Consider the following 22736-nt stretch of genomic DNA (forward strand, 5'->3'; position numbering starts at 1 on the left):
GTGAATGTGGCGATGCTGCCAGCTATCCCAGCCATGGTCCGCTGCATCTCGCGACCTTACCTCCATGCCGGTGATTGATAGCTGGACCATCTGGATCAATAGAGCAAGCCGTCCTGCATCCGCAGGTGGTTTCTCGATGTTGCCCGGTGTTGGGGTCTTGCTTCCCTTTGCGCCACGGACCTGCTTGAGCTTGCTTGATTGCAGTCTGTTGGAAACCCCAGGAAATCTGAGCCTGACACCGAGGTTTTGCGGACACTTGGCTGACTTAGCAGGGGGCTCATGTCAGGTGCTTCCAGACCCTCCAGGTGAAGGGGCACAAATATGGGCCCTTCTCTCTCCCTCTTTCTCCTCTTCTTCCTGGCCCTGGGTGGCGGAGGTGGGAGCAGTGGACATGGGTGATGTGGACTGGGGATGCAGGAAGGATCTGGTGTCCTCGAGCATGGAGGACGTCGTGGTGGGAGATGCTGGGGTATGACGGCATCTGTGAAGGCCAGAGGTCGATGGTCTCTCCAGATCCGTGGTGTCCGAGTCAGCATCTGCAAGTAGAGGACAACATTTCAATCTGTAGGGATATGGCAGGGCGGGGGGGGGGGGGGCAGAGGGGGGGGGCGGGGCGGAGGGGGGTGGGGCAGGGGGGTGATGGTGAAAGTGAGATGTGAGCTGTTCCATCTCACATTATGCCAGCAAGGAGTCCCATCTCTACATGTCCACACCAATAATGGGCGACAAAGTGTGCATTCAGCCGTGAGTGCCTTAACATTACAAGTACTTTCATGCCATGACCGTCACTGACACCAGAGATGAATGTAGCCTTGCCCTGCGGTAGCACCGGATCTGCAGAAACGTTTGTGGTTAGAATGCGGCGATGTCCCACCAATGCCAACGCACACTCCTCCAGCCTGGTCAATTCCATCACATCTCCGCTCAGCCTCAGGCTTGCTTGTTTGGCTGCTTGTTTTCTCTGCACAAAGAAACATTGCAGCCTTTACCCACTTTGCTCATGCCCCCCACACACACTCCCACACACACACACATCACGCACACAACCTTTTTGGCCTGGGACAGGAGGGGGGGGCGAATAAATTTATGCTCACTTTAGCTGCTTCCACCAAATCATTCCACCATTTGTGGCATTGGTCCCCATCCCACTCCACGTTGCCCGTTGCACTGACCATCTGACCTATGTCCATCCAAAGATGTTGGTATTGGGCTGGTGGAGACTTCCTACGCCCATCCCGGGTGAGTTCACTGTACCTGCGCACCACCTCTGTCACTAGCTCCTCCAACTCCTGTTCGTTGAACCACGGAGCTCTGGGCCTGGTTCTGATAGACTTCACTGACACTTTCTGCCCACTCATCCTCCTTGATGAGAGAAATGGTTGCTCAAGAGTCTGGGTATAAATTTGTCACACTGCCCCCTCTGCAACTCAGACTGGCCCCTCTCCAATGCCACCCCTGCTCTCTAACCTCCAACTCTCTCTTCTCTCTTTTTCCTCTCTTCTCTGTATCCTCTCTCTCTCCTCTGTATCCTCTCTCTCTCCTCTGTATCCTTTCTCTCTCTTCTGTATACTCTCTCTCTCCTCTCTCTCTCTCCTCTCTCTCTCTCTCTCTCTCTCTCCTCCCTTCTCTCCTCCCTTCTCTGAATCCCCTGCTCTCTTCTCTGTCTCTGTCTCCTCTCTCCTCTCCCCTCGCAGGTACAATTGAGTGGTGTCCTTTTATGGCCATGAGTACTTCTTCAATAGCGTGCAAGGGCCACAAAAGGACTATAGGTGCCATCCCCAAAACTACAAAAAAAACGCCTAAATCCCGCGCATGTGCAATAGAGGCCCTCTGAAAAAACCCGAGTGGAGAGGCCGCCACATGACACATTCTGATGACGCTTCCTGCCGAGTCCCGCTCCCACTCGCCGACTGACACTCGCTGCCCCGCCCACACAACGGCGACCAAAGCGGCTCCTGATGGGACCCGGCGGCAGCGGACACCAAAAACGGACCTCCCGCCCGGTGCCCCCAAGAAATGGGCGGCCATCAATTTCAAGCCCTGTGACATTCATAAAACCTTGCCCCAACATGAATCAGTGCTTCAGATGAGAAGAGTAATATAATGACAGGAGGTCGGAAGTGAAGTCAGGGGAAAAAATGAATTGTGCAATTAAGTAGGCTTGGTATAGCCTCCTGTTGACATACTATAGACAGAGCAACAAGGAGCCAATTTTACACCATGTTATTTCCTGATGCAACCTTGTTGAGTTAATGACTTCAGTCCTTGAGCACATTCAAGAGGCACTGCTGCCAACTGGGATCAGTGCATACATTCTTGTTAGTGTGTGCTTCGTGGAACAATTAGACTAAGGGGAACATTTTTTCTTTTCTCAGTAGTGTTGCCATTCGAGGCTTTCACTTTTTATATTATTTCACTGCTACTCCTGTCAGCTTTGTGGATTATTAATTGTAAATACAATAATTGTTATGACTATTTACTAGATATTAAGTGAAAAAAAATAAAGCATGGGCGTTTTGGTGGGTTTTTTTTGTAATTGAATCCTTCTGGAATAATTTTTTTAAATAAACAAATGGGGAACCTTGCAGCCCTTAACGTTATTATGATTCTGGTCCTATTTCAGATGAGAATGAGTGCTTGACTTCTGGCATTTGTGCCAATGGGAATTGTCTCAATATGGATGGATCTTACAGATGCATTTGTAGCCACGGTTTCGAACCTGTGACAGACCAGAAGAGCTGCAGAGGTATGTGTCCATTTTCAAATAAGTCCAATACAATCTAGGCCATTTGACTTGGGAGTTCTCATCATGTGGCCTGTGTGCCAAAATGGACTCGCAGATTCCTTTTACCCAACCCATTGTTTCTTCTTTGCATTTATGCACATAATGCTGATTCCTGCTTTTGCTTAGCCTCTACTCTTTAAAATTCCCAGGCCTGGAAGATTGGAAAAGGCTGTGCTCTGACTAGTGGGTTTAGACTAATCAGGATTCTGCCTTTACCAGTTTGAGAAGCAGAGGTTGAAGCTTTCAAGCAGTTAAACTTTGCGATGGAGGGCAGCCACAGAACTGGTGGCTGCAAAGCGACAAAGGAAAAAGCAGCAGAGGCAAAGTGAGCAACGGAGAGGAAGCAATGGTGGTAGAAGAGGACAACAGAGGATGGGAGTTGACCAAACCTGGCCAGCAAGTGAAGAGCAAAAAGGTTCAGGCAGCGATCAATTTTTGAAGGGGAAGTTTCATAATTAAAAAAAAAATCTCTCTCAAATCCGCTCTTGGCCTTCTCTGCAGCGATAGAAATAGTCCCACTATCTGAAATCAGTCCTCATAGTTTCCCATCCCTGACGACATCCTGGTGAATGCACACTGTACTTTTTTTATTTATAAGAACATAAGAAATAGGAGCAGGAGTAGGCTATACAGCCCCTCGAGCCTGCTCTGCCATTTTATACGATCTTGGCTGATCTGATCATGGACTCAGGTCCACTTCCCTGCCCGCTCCCCATAACCCCTTATTCCCTTATCGGTTAAGAAACTGTCTATCTCTGTCTTAAATTTAAGCAGAAATTTATTCATGCATGTATGTTGTATTTGTTTAATTTATTCATGCACGAGATGAGAGCGTCGCTGGCAAAGCCTATCCCTAATTGCCCTTTGAGAAGGTGAGCCACTGTCTTCAAAACAATTGAGTAGCTAGGCCATTTCAGAGGGCAGGTCAGAGTCAACCATATTACTGTGGGTCTGGAGCCACATATAGACCAGTCCAGGTAAGGACGGCAGATTTCCCTCCCTAAAGGGCATTAGTGAACCAGATGAGTGTGGAACCTATAGAAGTGTTGACTACATTGGTAGATGCTGGGGAACAGATCCCCATGCCTAGCCTGCTTTATCAGTCAGCGGATTATAACTGGTACAAGGAAACCTAGAAAAGTGAGAACAGTTACTCAGAATATGAGCAAAAATTGGATTTTTTTAATAGTTAATCGCCAATATTTAGAAGGCCTATCATAGATGGCAAATAACAAGTTATAAATTAGTTAGAATCATAGGGGTCGAAATTGGTTTATGCCCCGTTGGTTAGGCAGTAACTGAGGCAAGGCAGGTTTGGCTCCCAGTCAGGCAGGGAATACCGAAGGGGGCGTGGCCCAGGAGCAGGCTTCCTGCTGCTGGAGTAGAGATGGCGAGGGGAAGGGGGAGTGGGTGCTGTGTGGCTTGGCGAGTCGGGGGGTAATCATGGGGGGTCGGGCATAGGTCGGAGGCAGCGATGGGGTCTGGGGAGGTTGGATCGTTGCGGGCGGTGGGGGAATTAGTGATCACAGGGAGGGAAGCAGGTTAGCTTGGGGTCTGGGAGGAAACCAAAATAACTGAAATACCCTTCTTCTGTAATGTATTTGCTTCATGGGTTCTTTGCTTAAGAATTCATAGCATCACATTGCCATTAAGAACTAGTTGGTTTATTAGCAACGGTTTAACAATCGCACGACACATTACCAGTTCATCCACCAGGCTCACAACCACCTGCCTCATTGTGGGGGACATCCCCTGCACCCAGCTGCCTCGAGTTTTATTGGGCTGGAATTTCCAATGGCTTACCGCCAGGTTTCTGGATGGTATTGGCCATTGTGAGCGGTAATCAGGTGAGCGAAAATGTCCTTACCTGAGTTACGCCGACGGTTTCGAGGTGCCGCTGGGGAGCGGGCTGCCGGCATGCACCATCCTCAGATCGCCCTGGCGCAACATTTGGTTGAGCGGTGACCCGTAGGTAAGTTTTTAAAAACCGCCCACGAGGATCAGCGGAGCTGGGTGGTAGGCGAGTAGCTCGTCAAGAAAAATGATAGTAATTGTTTTCTTGCTAATTATTTTAAAAATGTATTGTGATTTCGTTTTAAAGTTTCTTGGGAATGTTTTTAAAATTTTTTTAGTTGATGTTTTTACAAAAATTATTTTTATTGCTTTTCTGGTGTTGGGCCCAATCCGCAGCCTCGGGGTAAATTTTTATTGATTTTTTAATTTTTCGACCATTTTGTTTATGAACCGCCCAATCGACCCTAAATTGCACTTTTTCGCCCAGAATGGGGGTGCAAACGACCATGTTTTTCGCTCGGCAGATTTAAAAAAATTTTGGGAGGAAGTTTTCGCCGCCGATAATCTTCCCAATCTTAGCGGTCTTTTGCGCGGCGATCGGGCGCTGGCGGGCTGATAGGAAATTCTAGCCCATTGAGTCTTGTGAACATCATGTGACTGGCTAAGCCACTCCCAACTCAACAGCTCGACAAACCAGTGCGCATACTCACAGGTGCATACATTACACATTCAAAACCTAGCTACCTCAAAACAATCAGAATATGCAATCAAAACGTACAGAAGTACGTAAGCTCCTCAATATATGTGTCTGCAAACACCATGTAACCTGTAATGTACCATGACTGACTAAAGTCTAAGCTTACTGAAATTAATTTTTTGTAAGTGCCATGGCACACGTCTGGTTCAAAGCTGATTCACCAAACGTAGGACTATCCTTGTGCTGTGATGAAACAGGCGCACATCTAACACCTGGATTCTCGATACTTGCAGCGGTTTGATCTTCAATCCCCCTTCACCGGCAAACTACCTGTTGCTTTCACAGATCCCCGGCTCAATGATTATGGGGCTTGAGGACCAATATCTGATGCACCTCTAGCCTCACCATTCAGGCAGAGCGATCATACCTTGCACCCCCTGCATGCCCAAAAATGGGCACACCCGAATTTCTAGGGCTATGACACCAAAGTTCTTAAAGGATATGGTTAACAGACTTAAGGCGGACCACATACAAAAACAACTTTTAGCATAGCGGTTATGTTAAACTGGATGAGTAATCCAAAGGCCTGTACTAATGATCCAGAGACGTGAATTCAAAATCCACCACTGCAGCTGAGGAATTTAAATTCAGTTAATAACCAAATCTAGAATTAAAAAGTTAGAATTGGTAATGGTGACCATGAAATTGCCGGATTGTCATTAAAAAGCCATATGTTTGACGAACGTCCTTTAGGAAAGGAAATCTGCTGTCCTCACCCGGTCTGGCCTATATGTGACTCCAGGCCCACAGCAATGTGGTTGACTCTTAACTGCCTTTTGAAATGGCCTAGCAAACCACTCGGTGATACCAAACCACTACAAAGAAGCATGGAAAACAGTGGTTTAAGAAAATTGTTCATCACCACCTTCTCCCGGGCAATTAAGGAAGGGCAATAAATGCTAGCCTTGCCAGTGACGCCCACATCCAGTGAACAAATAAAAAAACAAGATTTATGGACTGAAAAAAGTATTTTCTTCCCTTAAATCATGAATAAAGGAAACCTATTGTGCTTTGTATTACAGACATTGATGAATGTGTATACCCCGATGTTTGTTTTAATGGACTTTGTGCAAATACTGAGGGATCTTACACATGCTCATCCTGCAGTCCTGGATACAGAATATCAGAAGACAGACACAGATGTGAAGGTGGGTATGATGGAGGTACAGTGTCGCAGCTCAGTGCTATAAAGTAAAATGTTTCTTGGTGCTTGAAATATGAAGTTAGTTATACATAGACAAGGATCAGATAATGTTTTGGAAGTAATTGCAGATCAGTGAGTTTGGGAGAAAACGTACAGACATTTTTTCCAAGTGAAATATGTTCAGAACCATTTTACTTAAATATTAATTATCGTAAACCCAAAGGTTCAAATAGAAATGTTATAGATGATTACACACATCAATGCTTGCAGTAAGCACTGCCTTGGTTTATAATTTATATAGACTGATTTATAAGTTGGATATATATTTTTAATTACATTTTTCTGTAAAGGAAAATATAAGTGAGTACATTGTGAGAGTTTTGAGTTATTTACATTTTTAAGCTCTTTAGTACTAATGGCTGAAAATTCGGTACCGCCCCGCGACGGGAGTTCCTGTGCCAGGCGTAGAAGTGCCACCCCGCGAGTTATATTGGGCTTACTGCCCCCGAGAGAAAGTGGAGCGCAAAATCTCGGGACTGGGATGCAAAGGGACTCGAAGTTTCCAGCGCTATGCGGAGGGGTGTGTAGTGCTGGCAGGAAGACAGGGCCTTCCCCTTCCATTAAAGGGGACAGCCAAGCTGTCGACTCTGCAGGAGGGAGACAAGGCCGTCGCTAGACCACCAGGGAACAGGGTGCCGTGGTAGCAGACTGGCCCGGAGTTCCGGGCTGCAAGATCACGGCACGGACCTCTGAACTGCAGAGAAGGCGGCCACTTTTTAATTTTTCACCACCACACCTCCCCTTTAATTTTTGCCTATAGCCCATGGCAGTTTCACAGGGCACAGCCGAATTTTCCGAAAACGGGTCGCTGCACACGGTGATGATGTCATCGCCGGCACAGCAGCCTCCGGGGCGTTACCAGTAGCGGTGGGGCGCTACCGGTTAGCACCGTCGCTAAACGCCCGTGGTGCTGGAGCCGGGCGAAAACAGGGGTGCTAACGGGAGGCGCAAATGCTGAATTTTTCCCCCAACTGTTTTCAACTTTCAATGTGTGCAAGGTTTCTACAAATATTTTCTCAATCCATATAATATTTAATGATTAATTAGAATTAGTAAAAGATATAGAAATATAGTACAGTATGTGTCTTAATCTGCAGTCGGCTATGTTTTCCAGTTTTAGAAATTAAAATATTAACCTGTTTTATATTTAGACGGTAATCCATGATTATCATCAGATTAACAAGGGCATCATATAATTTATTTTGGTGTTAATACAATTAAGATATGGACAAGAGTCAAATTTGATACAGTTAAAGTCTTATGCTGATGATGTAATAAGAACATTTAGCTGCTACCCGATTAGCTGTTGATTGTTTAAATTTAGAGACAGAGGGGTAAAGTTTCAGCCGCCCGCTAGAACGGCGCCAAGCGGAGAAGCCCGTCTAATTTATAAAACAAAAATTGCGCAGAATACTTACATCGCGATTCTCAGATAGCTGTAGGCCCAATTCCACCTCGGAGCTGTTAGGGGCGGAGCTACAGCCCTGCGCCGAAAACAGTGCCGGCAGCTACGCGCGTGCGTCCTGTCTCCGGGGTGACGACCCTATCCCAGGCCGAAGGGACGTCGCCCCTATCCCTGGCCGAGTGGCCTGTGCATCTTATCTCGTCGGCAGGGCCCGCCCGGCCTCTCGCTGGGGACGGGCCCCGCCCGAAGAACTCCCGGCAGCCGGCACCGTCGTTGTCGTAAGCGGGGCCCGCCCGCCCGCATCTCGCTGGGGGCCCGAAGTGACGTCGGCAGCTCGGCATCGGCTGCATGCGGGCCCCGCCCGAAATCCTTGGCAGGGCCCGGCTTCCCGACGCCGGTAGGGCCCGCCTGCCCACATCTTGCTGGGGAGGGCCCCGCCCGAAATCCTCGGCAGGGCCCGGCTTCCCGACGCCGGTAGGGCCCGCCTGCCCACATCTCGCTGGGGCAGGCCCCGCCCGAAATCCTCGGCAGGGCCCGGCTTCCCAACGCCGGTAGGGCCCGCCTGCCCACATCTCGCTGGGCCGGGCCCCGCCCGAAGAGTCGGCGGCGGCAGCATGCGGGGCTTCTTCTTCGTCTTCTCTCTCCCCCCCAATCTTCCTCTCTTCTCCCCTCCCCCCCGCCATCATCTTCTCTTCCCCTCTTCTCCCTGGTGCTGCAGTAGGTGAGTAGAAATAATTTTTTATGTATTGAGTGATTTTTAATTTTTTCTAAATTTTTTATTTTTTAATTTTTTTGGATTGATTTATTGGTTTATTTATTGATTTATTTATCATTTATTATTGATGATGGCTCTTTATTTGTAAAAGTGAAGTGTTTCATGTTTGTAAACCCCCCTCCCACCCCCAATCTCTCGTTCCTTACGCCTGATTTCCAAGTGTAGGCAAGGTTTTTCTGAGTGTACAAAAATCTACACTTACTCCATTCTAAGTTAGTTTGGAGTAAGTTTTTGCTGCCTAAACTTGCAAAACAGGCGTAAATGGCCGGACACGCCCCATTTTGAAAAAAAAATCTGTTGTAAAATGAAACTGTTCTAACTCACTAGAACTGGAACAAATTAAAGGCCAAGAATTGCAATTTCTAACATACCCCATTCTAAACTAGTTGCTCCAAAAAAATAGGAGCAATTCAGGCCGAAACTTGACCCCATAGGCTGGAAATTTCCTCCAAGTCGCTCCCACTCTCCCGCCGCTCCCACTCTCCCACCGGTGGTGTGGTAGAATCCCCGTTTACGCATGGAAACTGAGTTTCCACTGAAAACAAAACTCAATTTATTTTAGTCAATATCCTGAATATTTAGAGGGCTTTCTGTATGTGTATTTTCATATACCAGTAACATACATTCCCATACCACAATTGTGACTTTTGGACTCTGAGTTACAACATGCATTAGCCTGAATTTTCCACTTTTGGCATAGCTTATACTTGTCATTATTCTATTTTAGGTAGACTAAAGTGGAAGTGTGTAGTTTACAGCCAGTTTTCCTAGGTCAGCTCATTGACACAGCTTTAGATGTAGATTTGCACAGGTTTAGGGAGCAAATTAGTAATGTGAGTGGTAAATTGTGTATTTGTGAAAATTGAAGAGGAGCATCACAATAGGTTGATAACAATTTTTTAAGCTTTTGGAGAGAGCCTCAGAAAGCATCTTAACCGATTAACAATCTTTGTCGAGACTGAAGTCATAGGGAATGAAGGGTAAATGACATCCAAAGCATCGGCGTAAGTCTGCAAGTGACATAGCAGCCCAGCAGCCGCCCCTCTGCTTGTTAGCTGCTGAAGTGCTTTCCTGCGTGACAGAATGGCAGGAAATGGTAAGCAGACGTGGCCCCCAAATTAATATTGAAATGGAGTGCCCATCTGTTTGAGTCAGGTGCTTCCACTTCTGCACAGGCCTGGGCCCAACTCTCCTCTTCAGGCAACTGTACAGGACGTTGGTGAGACCACACCTGGAGTACTGCGAACAGTTTTGGTCTCCTTATTTTAAGGAGGGAGATACTTGCATTGGAGGCAGTTCGGAGAAGGTTCACAAGGTTGATTCCTGGGATGAAAGGGTTGCATTATGCCAAAAGGTTGGGCCTGTACTCATTGAAGTTTAGATGATATTGCAACGTATAAAATTCTGAGGGTGCTTGACAGGGTAGATGCTGAGAGGTTGTTTCTCCTCAGGGGGAATCTAGAACTAGGGGGCATAGTTTCAGAATAAGGGGTCACCCATTTAAGACGGAGATGAGGAGGAATTTATTTTCGGAGGGTCGTGAATCTTTGGAATTCTCTACCCCAGAGAGCTGTGGATGCTGAGTCATTGAATATATTCAAGGCTGAGATCGACAGATTCTTGAACTATAGGGGAGTCAAGGGTTATGGGGAACGGGCAGGAAAGTGAACTGAGGCCAAGATCAGATCAGCCATGATCTTATTGAATAGCGGAGCAGGCTCAAAGGGCCATATGGCCATTTCCTGCTCCTATTTCTTAAGTTCTTATGTTCTGAAGCCCCAGAAATTTGAATGCAAAATAAAGGGGCAGAGACTTGGCCCAGCAGCTCTCTGCACTTTTCTTCTTGTGTCCAGGGAATACGTGTAATAATGTAAACAATCTGAGAATAAGAGATTCTGTGAGGCAAGAAAGAAATAACTCACATTTATATAATACCTTATTCGCACTCCACATATAATGAATGACTATTTACACTGGTCAATGAATCAGTGAACCATGAATTTAAGAATATTAAAAGAATCAAGGGCGAGGCCAGGAGAGCTTTTTTACGCAGAGGATAGTTAGACATGAAATGCCTCGTTAGAAATAGTGATGGTAGCAGAATCTGTAATAATTATTAAAAGAGAGGTGGATAAATATTTCAACTAAAAAAATGTAAAAGCATATAGGGTATGGGCAGGGGGAAGAGGATCGCTCTTTCAGGAGCCAAAGCCTCCTCCTGTGCTGTAAAATATTGTGATTCTCACCCTTTGTCAGGCAATGATGCATGGCATAGGGTAAAAAAAAGAGGCTAGAAGAGGGGAGGAAAAAGGTTTTAAAAGTTAAGTAAAATCAGTTTAAAAAAAAAGACAAGTTAAGATGCTTTCTTGGGCAGAAACGTTTTTATTTGACATGCATTTATTTCAAATCAACTTCATGGCATGCAGCATCTGGTGTATGGGAGGAGTTGTCTTTGTCCACGAGCTTTTCACACAATTCTCGGGAAACATCTGTACGTTGTGCTACGTCCCCACAGCTCCTGTAAATGTGTGTTTTTAAAGAGGTAACAATCGGTCACTACACACATGTTCAGGTGAAAATGGCCTTGTGGTGCTCAAAGTCTATTTAACAAAATATTTTTAGAAGTTTAAGGAGGTGCAACATTAATGATAATAGAAGGAATTATATATAAAAATGTTGTTGGACTTTATTCTGGCATCTGTTTTTCATTAGAATTATAAGTGTATCAAAAGCTGTGCAGTAACTCAAATTGACATTGTATAGATTCTAAAATTATAAATTTTAAGACAATAGATTTCAAAAATAGTCATGCTAATATTAAATATGTCAAATTTTAGGATACCCGTTGAAATACGCAGTATTGAAATTCAGAATGATCCTAATGTATAAATTGCGAGAAAAAATTAAAAATGTCTGGCATGTTGATATGTCTATGTTGTAATGAAAACCAGATGAAGAAACATAGAAACATAGAAATTTACAGCGCATAAGGAGGCCATTTCAGCGCATCATGTCCGCGCCGGGCAACAATGAGCCACGCAGCCCTGAAGGTTACATATCAACTTATGAACAATGAACAACGGCGGAAAGGTAAAGAGCACCCAGCCCAACCAATCCGCCCCACACAACTGTGACACCTCTTACACTGAAACATTCTACACATCACCCCACCCGGAGCCATGTGATCTCCTGGGAGAGGCAAAAACTAGATAAAAACTCAGGCCAATTTAGGGAAAAAAATCTGGGAAAATTCCTCTCCAACCCATCCAGGGGATCGAAACTAGTCCAGGAGATCGCCCTGGCCGTATTCGATTCCCTGCAGAACTTACCATAATATCTGCGCCGGCAAACAAAAGGTTATCCAATCAAATCCCAATTACCAGCTCTAGGTCCGTAACCATATAGGTTACGGCACTTTAAGTGCCCACCCAACCATCTCTTACAAGTGGTGAGGATTTCTGCATCCACCACTCTTCCAGGCAGTGAGTTCCAACCCTCTGCGTAAAGAAGCCCCCCCCCACCCCCTCAAATGCTCCTCTAAACCAGAAATAATAACATTTCTGAAGGCATTACTAATCCTGAGGTGCTCATTGGATGTACAAGTATTACATGGGATGGTGATGAGCACTTTTGGGTTGTTAATGACTAAAATACTTCAACAATGAAGTTGTCACTGTAATTACACAGGTTTTCAATGCCACAACAGCAAGGTTTATGAAATTTCTAGCACACTGAATACATCAGTCCCTGTCTCCTGGCTTCAATCTAGTTCAGGAGGACTTGCAGGTCCTTCTCCTGGCTGTTGCCCTGCCTTGCTGGCCCCAGGACACTGATGCCATTTGACTGGTTATATGCTGCTAAAATATAATGAAGATATTGGTGAGAAAGGCATTGAAGTAATTTGAGCAATAAATGAAAGAGAGCAGCAGTGTTTGTGACTTAACTGTTTGTCGCCCATATTGCTGATGAACGGTGCTTTTAAGAGGTTATAAAGAAATTTCCTGGTGGTTCAGCTGTTTATACCCGAGTTTTACACCAATGCTTCCACCAACGCTGCCTCCGCAAAATCCTGCAACTTCAGCGTTCTCTCTCAGGCCAACATCCCCAGCATCGAAGCACTGACCACGCTTGATCAGCTCCGATGGTCGGGCCACATTGTCTGCACGCCCGATGCTAGACTCCCGACACAGGCATTCTACTCCGAGCTAAGTCACGACAGGCGAGCCCCAGGAGACTGCAGGTCCCACATTGGCCCCATCAGTCACCTTAGAACTCATTTTAGTGTGGAAGCAAGTCATCTTCGACTCCGGCGGACTGCCTAAGAAGGAGAAAAGAAGGAAGTGAGCATCGTCAGGAAAGCTTTGTGTATCTCGCTTTAGACCAGTGGCAGACGCACAATGTTGTCTTTTAAAGGTGCATTATGGGCGTTAATCACAGTGCCAAAATTCTGGGACCAAAGTCACCCTGCACCCCCCTCCCCCGCCCACCCCATGCATCAATTATGCTCCTATGTAATTGGAAGTTATTGGTTCAAATTTAAGCAGAATGGTAGCCAGTGCAGTAACTATAGGAAAAAGAAGATCTACAGTCATTCCGCTGTCAACGTGCAAATAATGTAATATCTCTCTGCTGTGTTGTGAAGGTGATTTGCAGACAGCATGGACTGTAATAAGGGCCAGCTTTTAAATGTCCTGATGAGTTACGTCAATCGCAGGAATATAATTCAAAAACAAAATACTGCGGATGCTGGAAATCTAAAATAAAAACAGAAAAATGTTGGAACTACTGAGCAGGTCAGGCAACAAGAATTTGTATTTATATAGCGCCTTTAATGTAGTGAAACATCCCAAGGCGCTTCACAGGAGTATTATAAGACAAAAAACTTGACATTGAGCCACGTAAGGAGAAATCAGGACAGGTGGCCAAAAGCTTGGTCAAAGAGTCTGAGAGCGGGAGAGTCCGTGAGTTCAGGAGGTTGGGGGTTCGGAGATCCGAGAGGTCGAGAGTTCAGGACGCCAGGAGTCTGAGAGTTCGGGAGGCCACAGAGGTCGGTGAGTTCGGGAGGCCACAGAGTTCGGTGAGTTGGGGAGGCCACAGAGGTCGGTGAGTTCGGGAGGCCACAGAGTTCGGTGAGTTCGGGAGGCCACAGAGTTCGGTGAGTTGGTAAGTATCTCTCTTTTCTCTATTTCTTTGCAATTAGATTTTAAACTAGATAAGTCTAACTAGAGGAGTGGCAGGGCAGCTCAGTCACGTGGAGTGCACATCCTGCGGCATGTGGGAAATCCCAGACACTTCGCGCAACCTAGACAACCATGTGTGCAGGAGGTGTCTCCAGCTTTAACTACTCGAGCTCCGCGTTTCGGAGCTTGAGCGGCGGCTGGAGTCAATATGGTGCATCCGTGAGGCTGAGAGCTACATGGATAGCACGTTTCAGGAAGTGATCACCCCACAGCTTAAAAGCGTGCAGGCAGAGGGGAAGTGGGTGACCACCAGACGAAGTAAGAATGCTCGGCAGGTAGTGCAGGAGTCCCCCCGTGAGTCCATCTCGTTTTCAAACCGATATTCACTTCTGAATATCGGTGAGGGCGATGGTGCCTCTAGGGAGTGCAGCCAGAGCCAATTCCAAGGCACCACGGGCGGCTCAGCTGCACAGGAGGGAGGGACGAAGAACAAAAGACCCCTAGTGATAGGGGATTCTATAGTTAGGGGAACAGACAGGCGTTTCTGCAGCCATAGATGTGACTCCCGAATAGTATGGTACCTCCCTGGTGCCAGGGTCAAGGATGTCACAGAACGGACGCAGCGCATTTTGGGGAGAGAGGATAAACAGCTAGAGGTCGTGGTCCATGTCGGAACAACGAAATAGGTAAAAAGAGGGATGAGGACCTACAGGCAGAATTCAGGGATCTAGGAAGAAAATTAAAGAGTAGGACCTCAAAGGTAGTAATCTCCGGGTTACTACCAGTGCCACGTGCTAATGACTACAAGAATAAAAGGATAGAGAGGCTGGAGAGTTGGTCTAGGAGGGAGGGCTTTAAATTCTTGAGGCATTCGGACCGCTTCTGGGGGAGATGGGACCTGTACAAACCAGATGGGTTGCACCTCAACAGCGCCGGGACCAATATCCTTGCGGGGAGTTTTGCTCGTGCTGTTGGAGAGAGTTTAAACTAGCTTGGCAGGGGGATGGGAACCTGAGAACAAATTCAATAGGGAAGGAAGTAAAGCAGAAATTGGATAGCAAGAATTTAGAAAGCGAATCTGTAAAACCATCATCATCATAGGCAGTCCCTCAGAATCGAGGAAGACTTGCTTCCACTCCCAAAGTGAGTTCTTTGATGGCTAAACAGTCCGATACGAGAGCCACAGACCCTGTTACAGGTGGGACAGACATTTGTCGGGGGAGGGGGTCGGTAGGGCTGGTTTGCCGCGCGCTCCTTCCGCTGCCTGCGCTTGGCCTCTTCATGCTTTTTGCATTGAGACTCGAAGAGCTCAACGCCCTCCCGGATGGACTTTCTCCACCTCGGACGGTCTGCGTCCAGGGTCTCCCAGGTGTCAGTGGTGATGTCGCACTTTACCAGTGAGGCTTTGAGGGTGTCCTTATAACGTTCCCGCTGTCCTCCTTTTGCTCGTTTACCACGAAGGAGCTCCAAATAAAGCATTTGCTTAAGGAATCTCGTATCTGGCATGTGTACTATGTGGCCTGCCCAGCGAAGCTGATCGAGTATGGTCAGTGCTTCAATACTGGGGATGTTAGCCTGGTCGAGGACACCGATGTTGGTGCACCTGTCCTCCAAGGGGATTTGCAGGATCTTGCGGAGACACCGTTGGTGCTATATCTCCAGCGACTTGAGGTGCCTTCTATACATCATCCATGCCTCAGATCCATACAGGAGGGCGGGTATTACTACAGCCCTGTAGACCATGAGTTTGGTGGTAGATTTGAGGGACTGGTCTTCAAACATTCTTTTCCTCAGACAGCCGAAGGCTGCGCTGGCGCACTGGAGGCGGTGTTGAATCTCTGCATCAATGTCTGCCTTTGTTGATGAGAGGTTCCCGAGATATGGGAAATGGTCCACGTTGTCCAGGGCCGCGCCGTGGATCTTGATGATTGGAGGGCAGTGCTGTGCGGTGGTGACAGGCTGGTGGAGGACCTTAATCTTACGGATGTTAAGCGTAAGGCCCATGCTTTCATTTGCCTCGGTGAATACATTGACTATATCCTGGAGTTCAGCCTCTGAATGTGCGCAGACGCAGGCGTTGTCCGCATACTGCAGCACAACGACAGAGGTTGGGGAGATCTTGGACCTGGCCTGGAGGCGGCGTTAAGTTAAACAGCTTCCCACTGGTTCTGTAGTTTAGTTCCACTCCAGCGGGGTGCTTGTTGATTGTGAGGTGGAGCATGGCGGCGAGGAAGATTGAGAAGAGGGTTGGAGCGATAACGTTTGACCCCCGGTCCAGACGTGGATTGGGTCTGTAATGGATCTGTTCGTAAGGATCATGGCCTGCATGTCATCGTGAAGCAGGCGAAGGATGTTGACAAACTGTTGGGGCATCCGAAATGGAGGAGGACGCTCCATAGACTCTCAGGGTTGACAGTGTCAAAGGCCTTTGTAAGATCGGAAAAGGCCATGTATAAGGGCTGGCGCTGCTCCCTGCATTTTTCCTGCAACTGGCGTGCTGCAAAGATCATGTTTGTTGTGCCCCGTAGGGGACGAAATCCGCATTGTGATTCCGGGAGGAGCTCCTCAGCCACAGGGAGAAGTCAATTGAGGAGAACTCGAGCAACAACTTTCCCAGTGGCTGAAAGCAGGGAGATTCCCCTGTAGTTGCCGCAGTCGGACTTGTCCCCTTTTTAAAAATGGTCACGATCACTGCATCTCTAAGATCTCCCAGCATGCTCTCCTCCCTCCAGATGAGTGAGATGAGGTCATGTATCCGCGCCAACAGCGCCTCTCCGCCATATTTTAGCGCCTCAGCAGGGATTCCATCCGCACCTGTAATCTTGTTATTCTTCAGCTGTTTTATGACTTTGCCTACCTCGTGCAACGTTGGAGTTTCACTGAGTTGATGGCCGGTCGCATGCTGCGGGATGGAATCGAGAACACTCGCGTCAAAGGCAGAGTTTCGATTGAGGAGATCTTCAAAGTGTTCCTTCCATCGGGTCCTGACAGCCCCTGTGTCCTTGATGAGTGTTTCCCCATTCTTGGCCATGAGTGGGATGGGGCCTTGGAAGTTTGGACTGTAGGTAGCCTTGACTGCAGTGAAGAATCCTCGCATATCGTGGCTGTCGGCCAGTTGTTGTATCTCCCGTGCTTTCTCCATCCACCACCTGTTCTTTAGGTCCCGAGTTTTTTGTTGGACCTGAGCCTTGAGCCGTCTGTAATGTTGTTTTGCAGCTCCCGAGTTGGGCTGTTGCTTAAGGCTCAGAAATGCTTTGCGCTTGCGATCTATTAGTTCTTGGATCTCCTGATCATTTTCATCAAACCAGTCCTGATGTTTTCTGGTTGAGTGACAAAGTGTTGAGTGACAGGCACTGGTTATAGAGGCCTGGAGGGCAGACCAATCGTTATGGGGATTCAGCATCTCAGGGTCATCAAGGCACGCCAGATTGGCTGTGAGGCACTGGCTGTATAGGGCTCTCTTAGCTGGGTCTCTAAGTGCCCCGGCATTAACTTTTTTGCGGAACTGCTTCTGCTGTCCCCACTGCTTTGGGGCAATGTTAATGTTGATGATGGATCGGATCAGGCGGTGGTCCGTCCAGCAGTCGTCAGCTCCTGTCATGGAGCGGGTGATGAGCACATCCTTGCGATCCTTGGCTCGGACGATGACATAGTCAAGCAGGTGCCAGTGTTCGGAGCAAGGATGTTGCCACAGTGCCTTGTATTTGTCCCTCTGGTAGAACAGGGTGTTGGTGATGAGGAGTTCATGTTCTATTCATTTTCTCAGGGGTAGGGTACCGCTGGAGTTAGCTTTCCCTACCCGCTCTCTGCCAATCAGGCCTCCCCAGAGGGCTGTGTCTTTGACAACCCTAGCATTAAAATCACCCAGGAGGATCAATTTGTCGCCCATGGGGACGCGGGACAAGGATATCTCGAGGTTGGAATAAAATCCCTCTCTAGCCTCATCCGTTGCATCGAGTGTGGGGGCATACACACTGATGACTGTGGCACATTGGTTCCAAGTTAGGGTGATACGGAGAGTCATGAGGCGTTCGTTAACCCCACAGGGGAATCTTTGAGGCGGTCGACCAGCTCATTCTTGACGGCAAAGCCGACTCCATGAAGGCAGCGTTCTGCTTCTGGTTTCCCTTTCCAGAAGAAGGTGTAACCTCCACCATGTTCCTTCAACTGGCCTTCCCCTGCCCGTTTAGGGCGGCGATGTCAATGTCAAAGCGTCCGAGTTCCCGGGCAAGTATGGCGGTGCGGCGGTCCGGCCTATTGCTGTTGGGATTGTCCATGAGGGTCCTAAAGTTCCAGGTCCCGAACAGAGAACCTGAGAACAAATTCAATAGGGAAGGAAGTAAAGCAGAAATTTAGAAAGAGAATCTGTAAAACAGAGGAAACATGGCTTAGTAAGTAGTAATCAAGGAAGTCTTCCTGTGCTAAATAGTATATACTTTAATGCAAGGAGTATAGTGAATAAGGCAGATGAACTAAGAGCATAGGTAGATACTTGGGAGTATGACATAATAGCCATGACATGGCTGAAAGAGGGGAAGGTTTGGCAGATCAATATTCCTGGTTACAGAGCGGGGGAGGAGGGGGTAAAAAGTGGGGGAGCATCGCGGTACTGATTAAAGAAACTATTACAGCGGTGATATATTAGAGGGATCATCAAATGAGGCCATATGGGTTAATTTGAAAAATAAAAAAGGGGCAATCACACTGCTGGGCGTGAATTATAGACCCCCAAACAGTGGGAGGGAGATACAGTCTCAAATCTGTAGGCAAATTGCTGTGAAGTCCAAAAACCATAGGGTAGTAATAGTAGGGGATTTTAGCAACCCAAATATTGATTGGGACAAATATAGTGTGAAGAGTATAGAAGGTGCGGAATTCTTGAAATGCATTCAAGAGATCTGTTTTAGTCAGTATGTAGCAAGCCCAACATGAGAGGGGCCGGTTTTGGATTTACTTTTGGGGAATGAAGCTGGGTATTATTGGGAGAGCAATTGGGTGCCAGTGACGTCGGCGGCAGTCGGGAGCAGCGTCGAGGAGATGCGTGGAGAGGCCTATAAAAGGCACAGCAGGGAGCCCGGGACCCAGCGTCGGCGGCAGTCGGGAGCAGCGTCGAGGAGATGCGTGGAGAGGCCTATAAAAGGCACAGCAGGGAGCCCGGGACCCAGCGTCGGCGGCAGTCGGGAGCAGCGTCGAGGAGGTGCGTGGAGAGGCCTATAAAAGGCACAGCAGGGAGTCCGGGGCTAGCGTCGGCGGCAGTCGGGAGCAGCGTCGAGGAGATGCGTGGAGAGGCCTATAAAAGGCGTGACTTGTGCAGCTACAGGGAGAAGGCAAAAAAGAAGTAGAAAGAAATCAAAAGGTGACGTCACAGCCAAGAGGTTAAGTGATTGGCTGGTGATTGGTGAGTAGTTTTTCTTTTTTCTTTTTTCTCTTCTATATCAGTGAGTAACTTTTAACATTGTTGTTGCCAATTTAAGTGTATATAAGGGTTAAGTCATGGCAGGAGAGCTCGGTCGGGTGTTATGCTCCTCCTGTACCATGTGGGAACTCAGGGACACTTCCGGTGTCCCTGACGATTACGTGTGCGGGAAGTGTATCCGCCTCCAGCTCCTGACAGACCGCGTTGCGGAGTTGGAGCTGAGGGTGGATTCACTCTGGAGCATCCACGATGCTGAGAATGACGTGAGTATCACGTGTAGCGAGTTGGTCGTACCGCAGGGAAAGGGTCCACAGCCAGATAGGAAATGGAAGACCAACAGGAAGAGCAGTGCAAGGAAGGTAGTGCAGGAGTCCCTTGTGGTCAACCCCCTGCAAAACAGATACACTGCTTTGGGTACTGTTGAGGGGGATGACTCATCAGGGGAGGGCAGCAGCAGCCAAGTTCATGGCACCGTGACTGGCTCTGCTGCACAGGAGGGCAGGAAAAAGAGTGGGAGAGCAATAGTGATTGGGGATTCAATGGTGAGGGGAATAGATAGGTGTTTCTGCAGCCGCAACCGAGACTCCAGGATGGTATGTTGCCTCCCTGGTGCAAGGGTCAAGGATGTCTCGGAGCGGGTGCAGGACATTCTAAAAAGGGAGGGAGAACAGCCAGTTGTCGTGGTGCACATTGGTACCAACGACATAGGTAAAAAAAGGGATGAGGTCCTACGAAATGAATTTAAGGAGCTAGGAGCTAAATTAAAAAGTAGGACCTCAAAAGTAGTAATCTCGGGATTGCTACCAGTGCCACGTGATAGTCAGAGTAGGAATCGTAGGATAGCGCAGATGAATACGTGGCTTGAGCAGTGGTGCAACAGGGAGGGATTCAAATTCCTGGGGCATTGGAACCGGTTCTGGGGGAGGTGGGACCAGTACAAACCGGACGGTCTGCACCTGGGCAGGACCGGAACCAATGTCCTAGGGGGAGTGTTTGCTAGTGCTGTTGGGGAGGATTTAAACTAATATGGCACGGGGATGGGAACCAATGCAGGGAGACAGAGGGAAACAAAAAGGAGGCAAAAGCAAAAGACAGAAAGGAGATGAGGAAAAGTGGAGGGCAGAGAAACCCAAGGCAAAGAACAAAAAGGGCCACTGTACAGCAAAATTCTAAAAGGACAAAGGGTGTTAAAAGAACAAGCCTGAAGGCTTTGTGTCTTAATGAAAGGAGTATCCGCAATAAAGTGGATGAATTAACTGTGCAAATAGATGTTAACAAATATGATGTGATTGGGATTACGGAGACGTGGCTCCAGGATGATCAGGGCTGGGAACTCAACATCCAGGGGTATTCAACATTCAGGAAAGATAGAATAAAAGGAAAAGGAGGTGGGTTAGCATTGCTGGTTAAGGAGCAAATTAAGGCAATAGTTCGGAAGGACATTAGCTTGGATGATGTGGAATCTATATGGGTAGAGCTGCAGAATACCAAAGGACAAAAAACGTTAGTGGGAGTTGTGTACAGACCTCCAAACGGTAGTAGTGATGTTGGGGAGGGCATCAAACATGAAATTAGGGGTGCGTGCAATAAAGGTGCAGCAGTTATAATGGGTGACTTTAATATGCACATAGATTGGGTTAACCAAACTGGAAGCAATACGGTAGAGGAGGATTTTCTGGAGTGCATAAGGGATGGTTTTTTAGACCAATATGTCGAGGAACCAACTAGGGTGGAGGCCATCTTAGACTGGGTGTTGTGTAATGAGAGAGGATTAATTAGCAATCTCGTTGTGCGAGGCCCCTTGGGGAAGAGTGACCATAATATGGTGGAATTCTGCATTAGGATGGAGAATGAAACAGTTAATTCAGAGACAATGGTCCAGAACTTAAAGAAGGGTAACTTTGAAGGTATGAGGCGTGAATTGGCTAGGATAGATTGGCGAATGATACTGAAGGGGTTGACTGTGGATGGGCAATGGCAGACATTTAGAGACCGCATGGATGAACTACAACAATTGTACATTCCTGTCTGTCGTAAAAATAAAAAAGGGAAGGTGGCTCAACCGTGGCTATCAAGGGAAATCAGGGATAGCATTAAAGCCAAGGAAGTGGCATACAAATTGGCCAGAAATAGCAGAGCACCCGGGGACTGGGAGAAATTTAGAACTCAGCAGAGGAGGACAAAGGGTTTGATTAGGGCAGGGAAAATGGAGTACGAGAAGAAGCTTGCAGGGAACATTAAGACGGATTGCAAAAGTTTCTAGAGATATGTAAAGAGAAAAAGGTTAATAAAGACAAACGTAGGTCCCCTGCAGTCAGAATCAGGGGAAGTCATAACGGGGAACAAAGAAATGGCGGACCAATTGAACAAGTACTTTGGTTCGGTATTCACTAAGGAGGACACAAACAACCTTCCAGATATAAAAGGGGTCAGAGGGTCTAGTAAGGAGGAGGAACTGAGGGAAATCCTTATTAGTCGGGAAATTGTGTTGGGGAAATTGATGGGATTGAAGGCCGATAAATCCCCAGGGCCTGATGGACTGCATCCCAGAGTACTTAAGGAGGTGGCCTTGGAAATAGTGGATGCATTGACAGTCATTTTCCAACATTCCATTGACTCTGGATCAGTTCCTATGGAGTGGAGGGTAGCCAATGTAACCCCACTTTTTAACAAAGGAGGGAGAGAGAAAACAGGGAATTACAGACCGGTCAGCCTGACATCGGTAGTGGGTAAAATGATGGAATCAATTATTAAGGATGTCATCGCAGTGCATTTGGAAAGAGGTAATATGATAGGTCCAAGTCAGCATGGATTTGTGAAAGGGAAATCATGCTTGACAAATCTTCTGGAATTTTTTGAGGATGTTTCCAGTAGAGTGGACAAGGGAGAACCAGTTGATGTGGTATATTTGGACTTTCAGAAGGCTTTCGACAAGGTCCCACACAAGAGATTAATGTGCAAAGTTAAAGCACATGGGATTGGGGGTAGTGTGCTGACATGGATTGAGAACTGGTTGGCAGACAGGAAGCAAAGAGTAGGAGTAAATGGGGACTTTTCAGAATGGCAGGCAGTGACTAGTGGGGTACCGCAAGGTTCTGTGCTGGGGCCCCAGCTGTTTACACTGTACATTAATGATTTAGACGAGGGGATTAAATGTAGTATCTCCAAATTTGCGGATGACACTAAGTTGGGTGGCAGTGTGAGCTGCAAGGAGGATTCTATGAGGCTGCAGAGCGACTTGGATAGGTTAGGTGAGTGGGCAAATGCATGGCAGATGAAGTATAATGTGGATAAATGTGAGGTTATCCACTTTGGTGGTAAAAACAGAGAGACAGACTATTATCTGAATGGTGACAGATTAGGAAAAGGGCAGGTGCAAAGAGACCTGGGTGTCATGGTACATCAGTCATTGAAGGTTGG

The 22736-nt window shown here is 47.4% G+C and overlaps 1 protein-coding gene across 2 annotated transcripts in view; it reads left to right on the forward strand.

Moving 5' to 3' along the window:
- Positions 1-22736, forward strand: part of LOC139263461 (latent-transforming growth factor beta-binding protein 2-like) — an 857891-nt gene that overhangs the window by 690605 nt on the left and 144550 nt on the right. For both annotated transcript variants that reach the window (XM_070879584.1, XM_070879586.1), the window contains 2 exons: positions 2624-2746; positions 6359-6484. In XM_070879584.1, coding sequence (XP_070735685.1) covers positions 2624-2746; positions 6359-6484 — 249 coding nt within the window. The remainder of the gene's footprint in view (positions 1-2623; positions 2747-6358; positions 6485-22736) is intronic.

The sequence above is a fragment of the Pristiophorus japonicus genome, chromosome 4 (genome assembly GCF_044704955.1).
Source record: "Pristiophorus japonicus isolate sPriJap1 chromosome 4, sPriJap1.hap1, whole genome shotgun sequence".
Classification (NCBI taxonomy): domain Eukaryota; kingdom Metazoa; phylum Chordata; class Chondrichthyes; family Pristiophoridae; genus Pristiophorus; species Pristiophorus japonicus.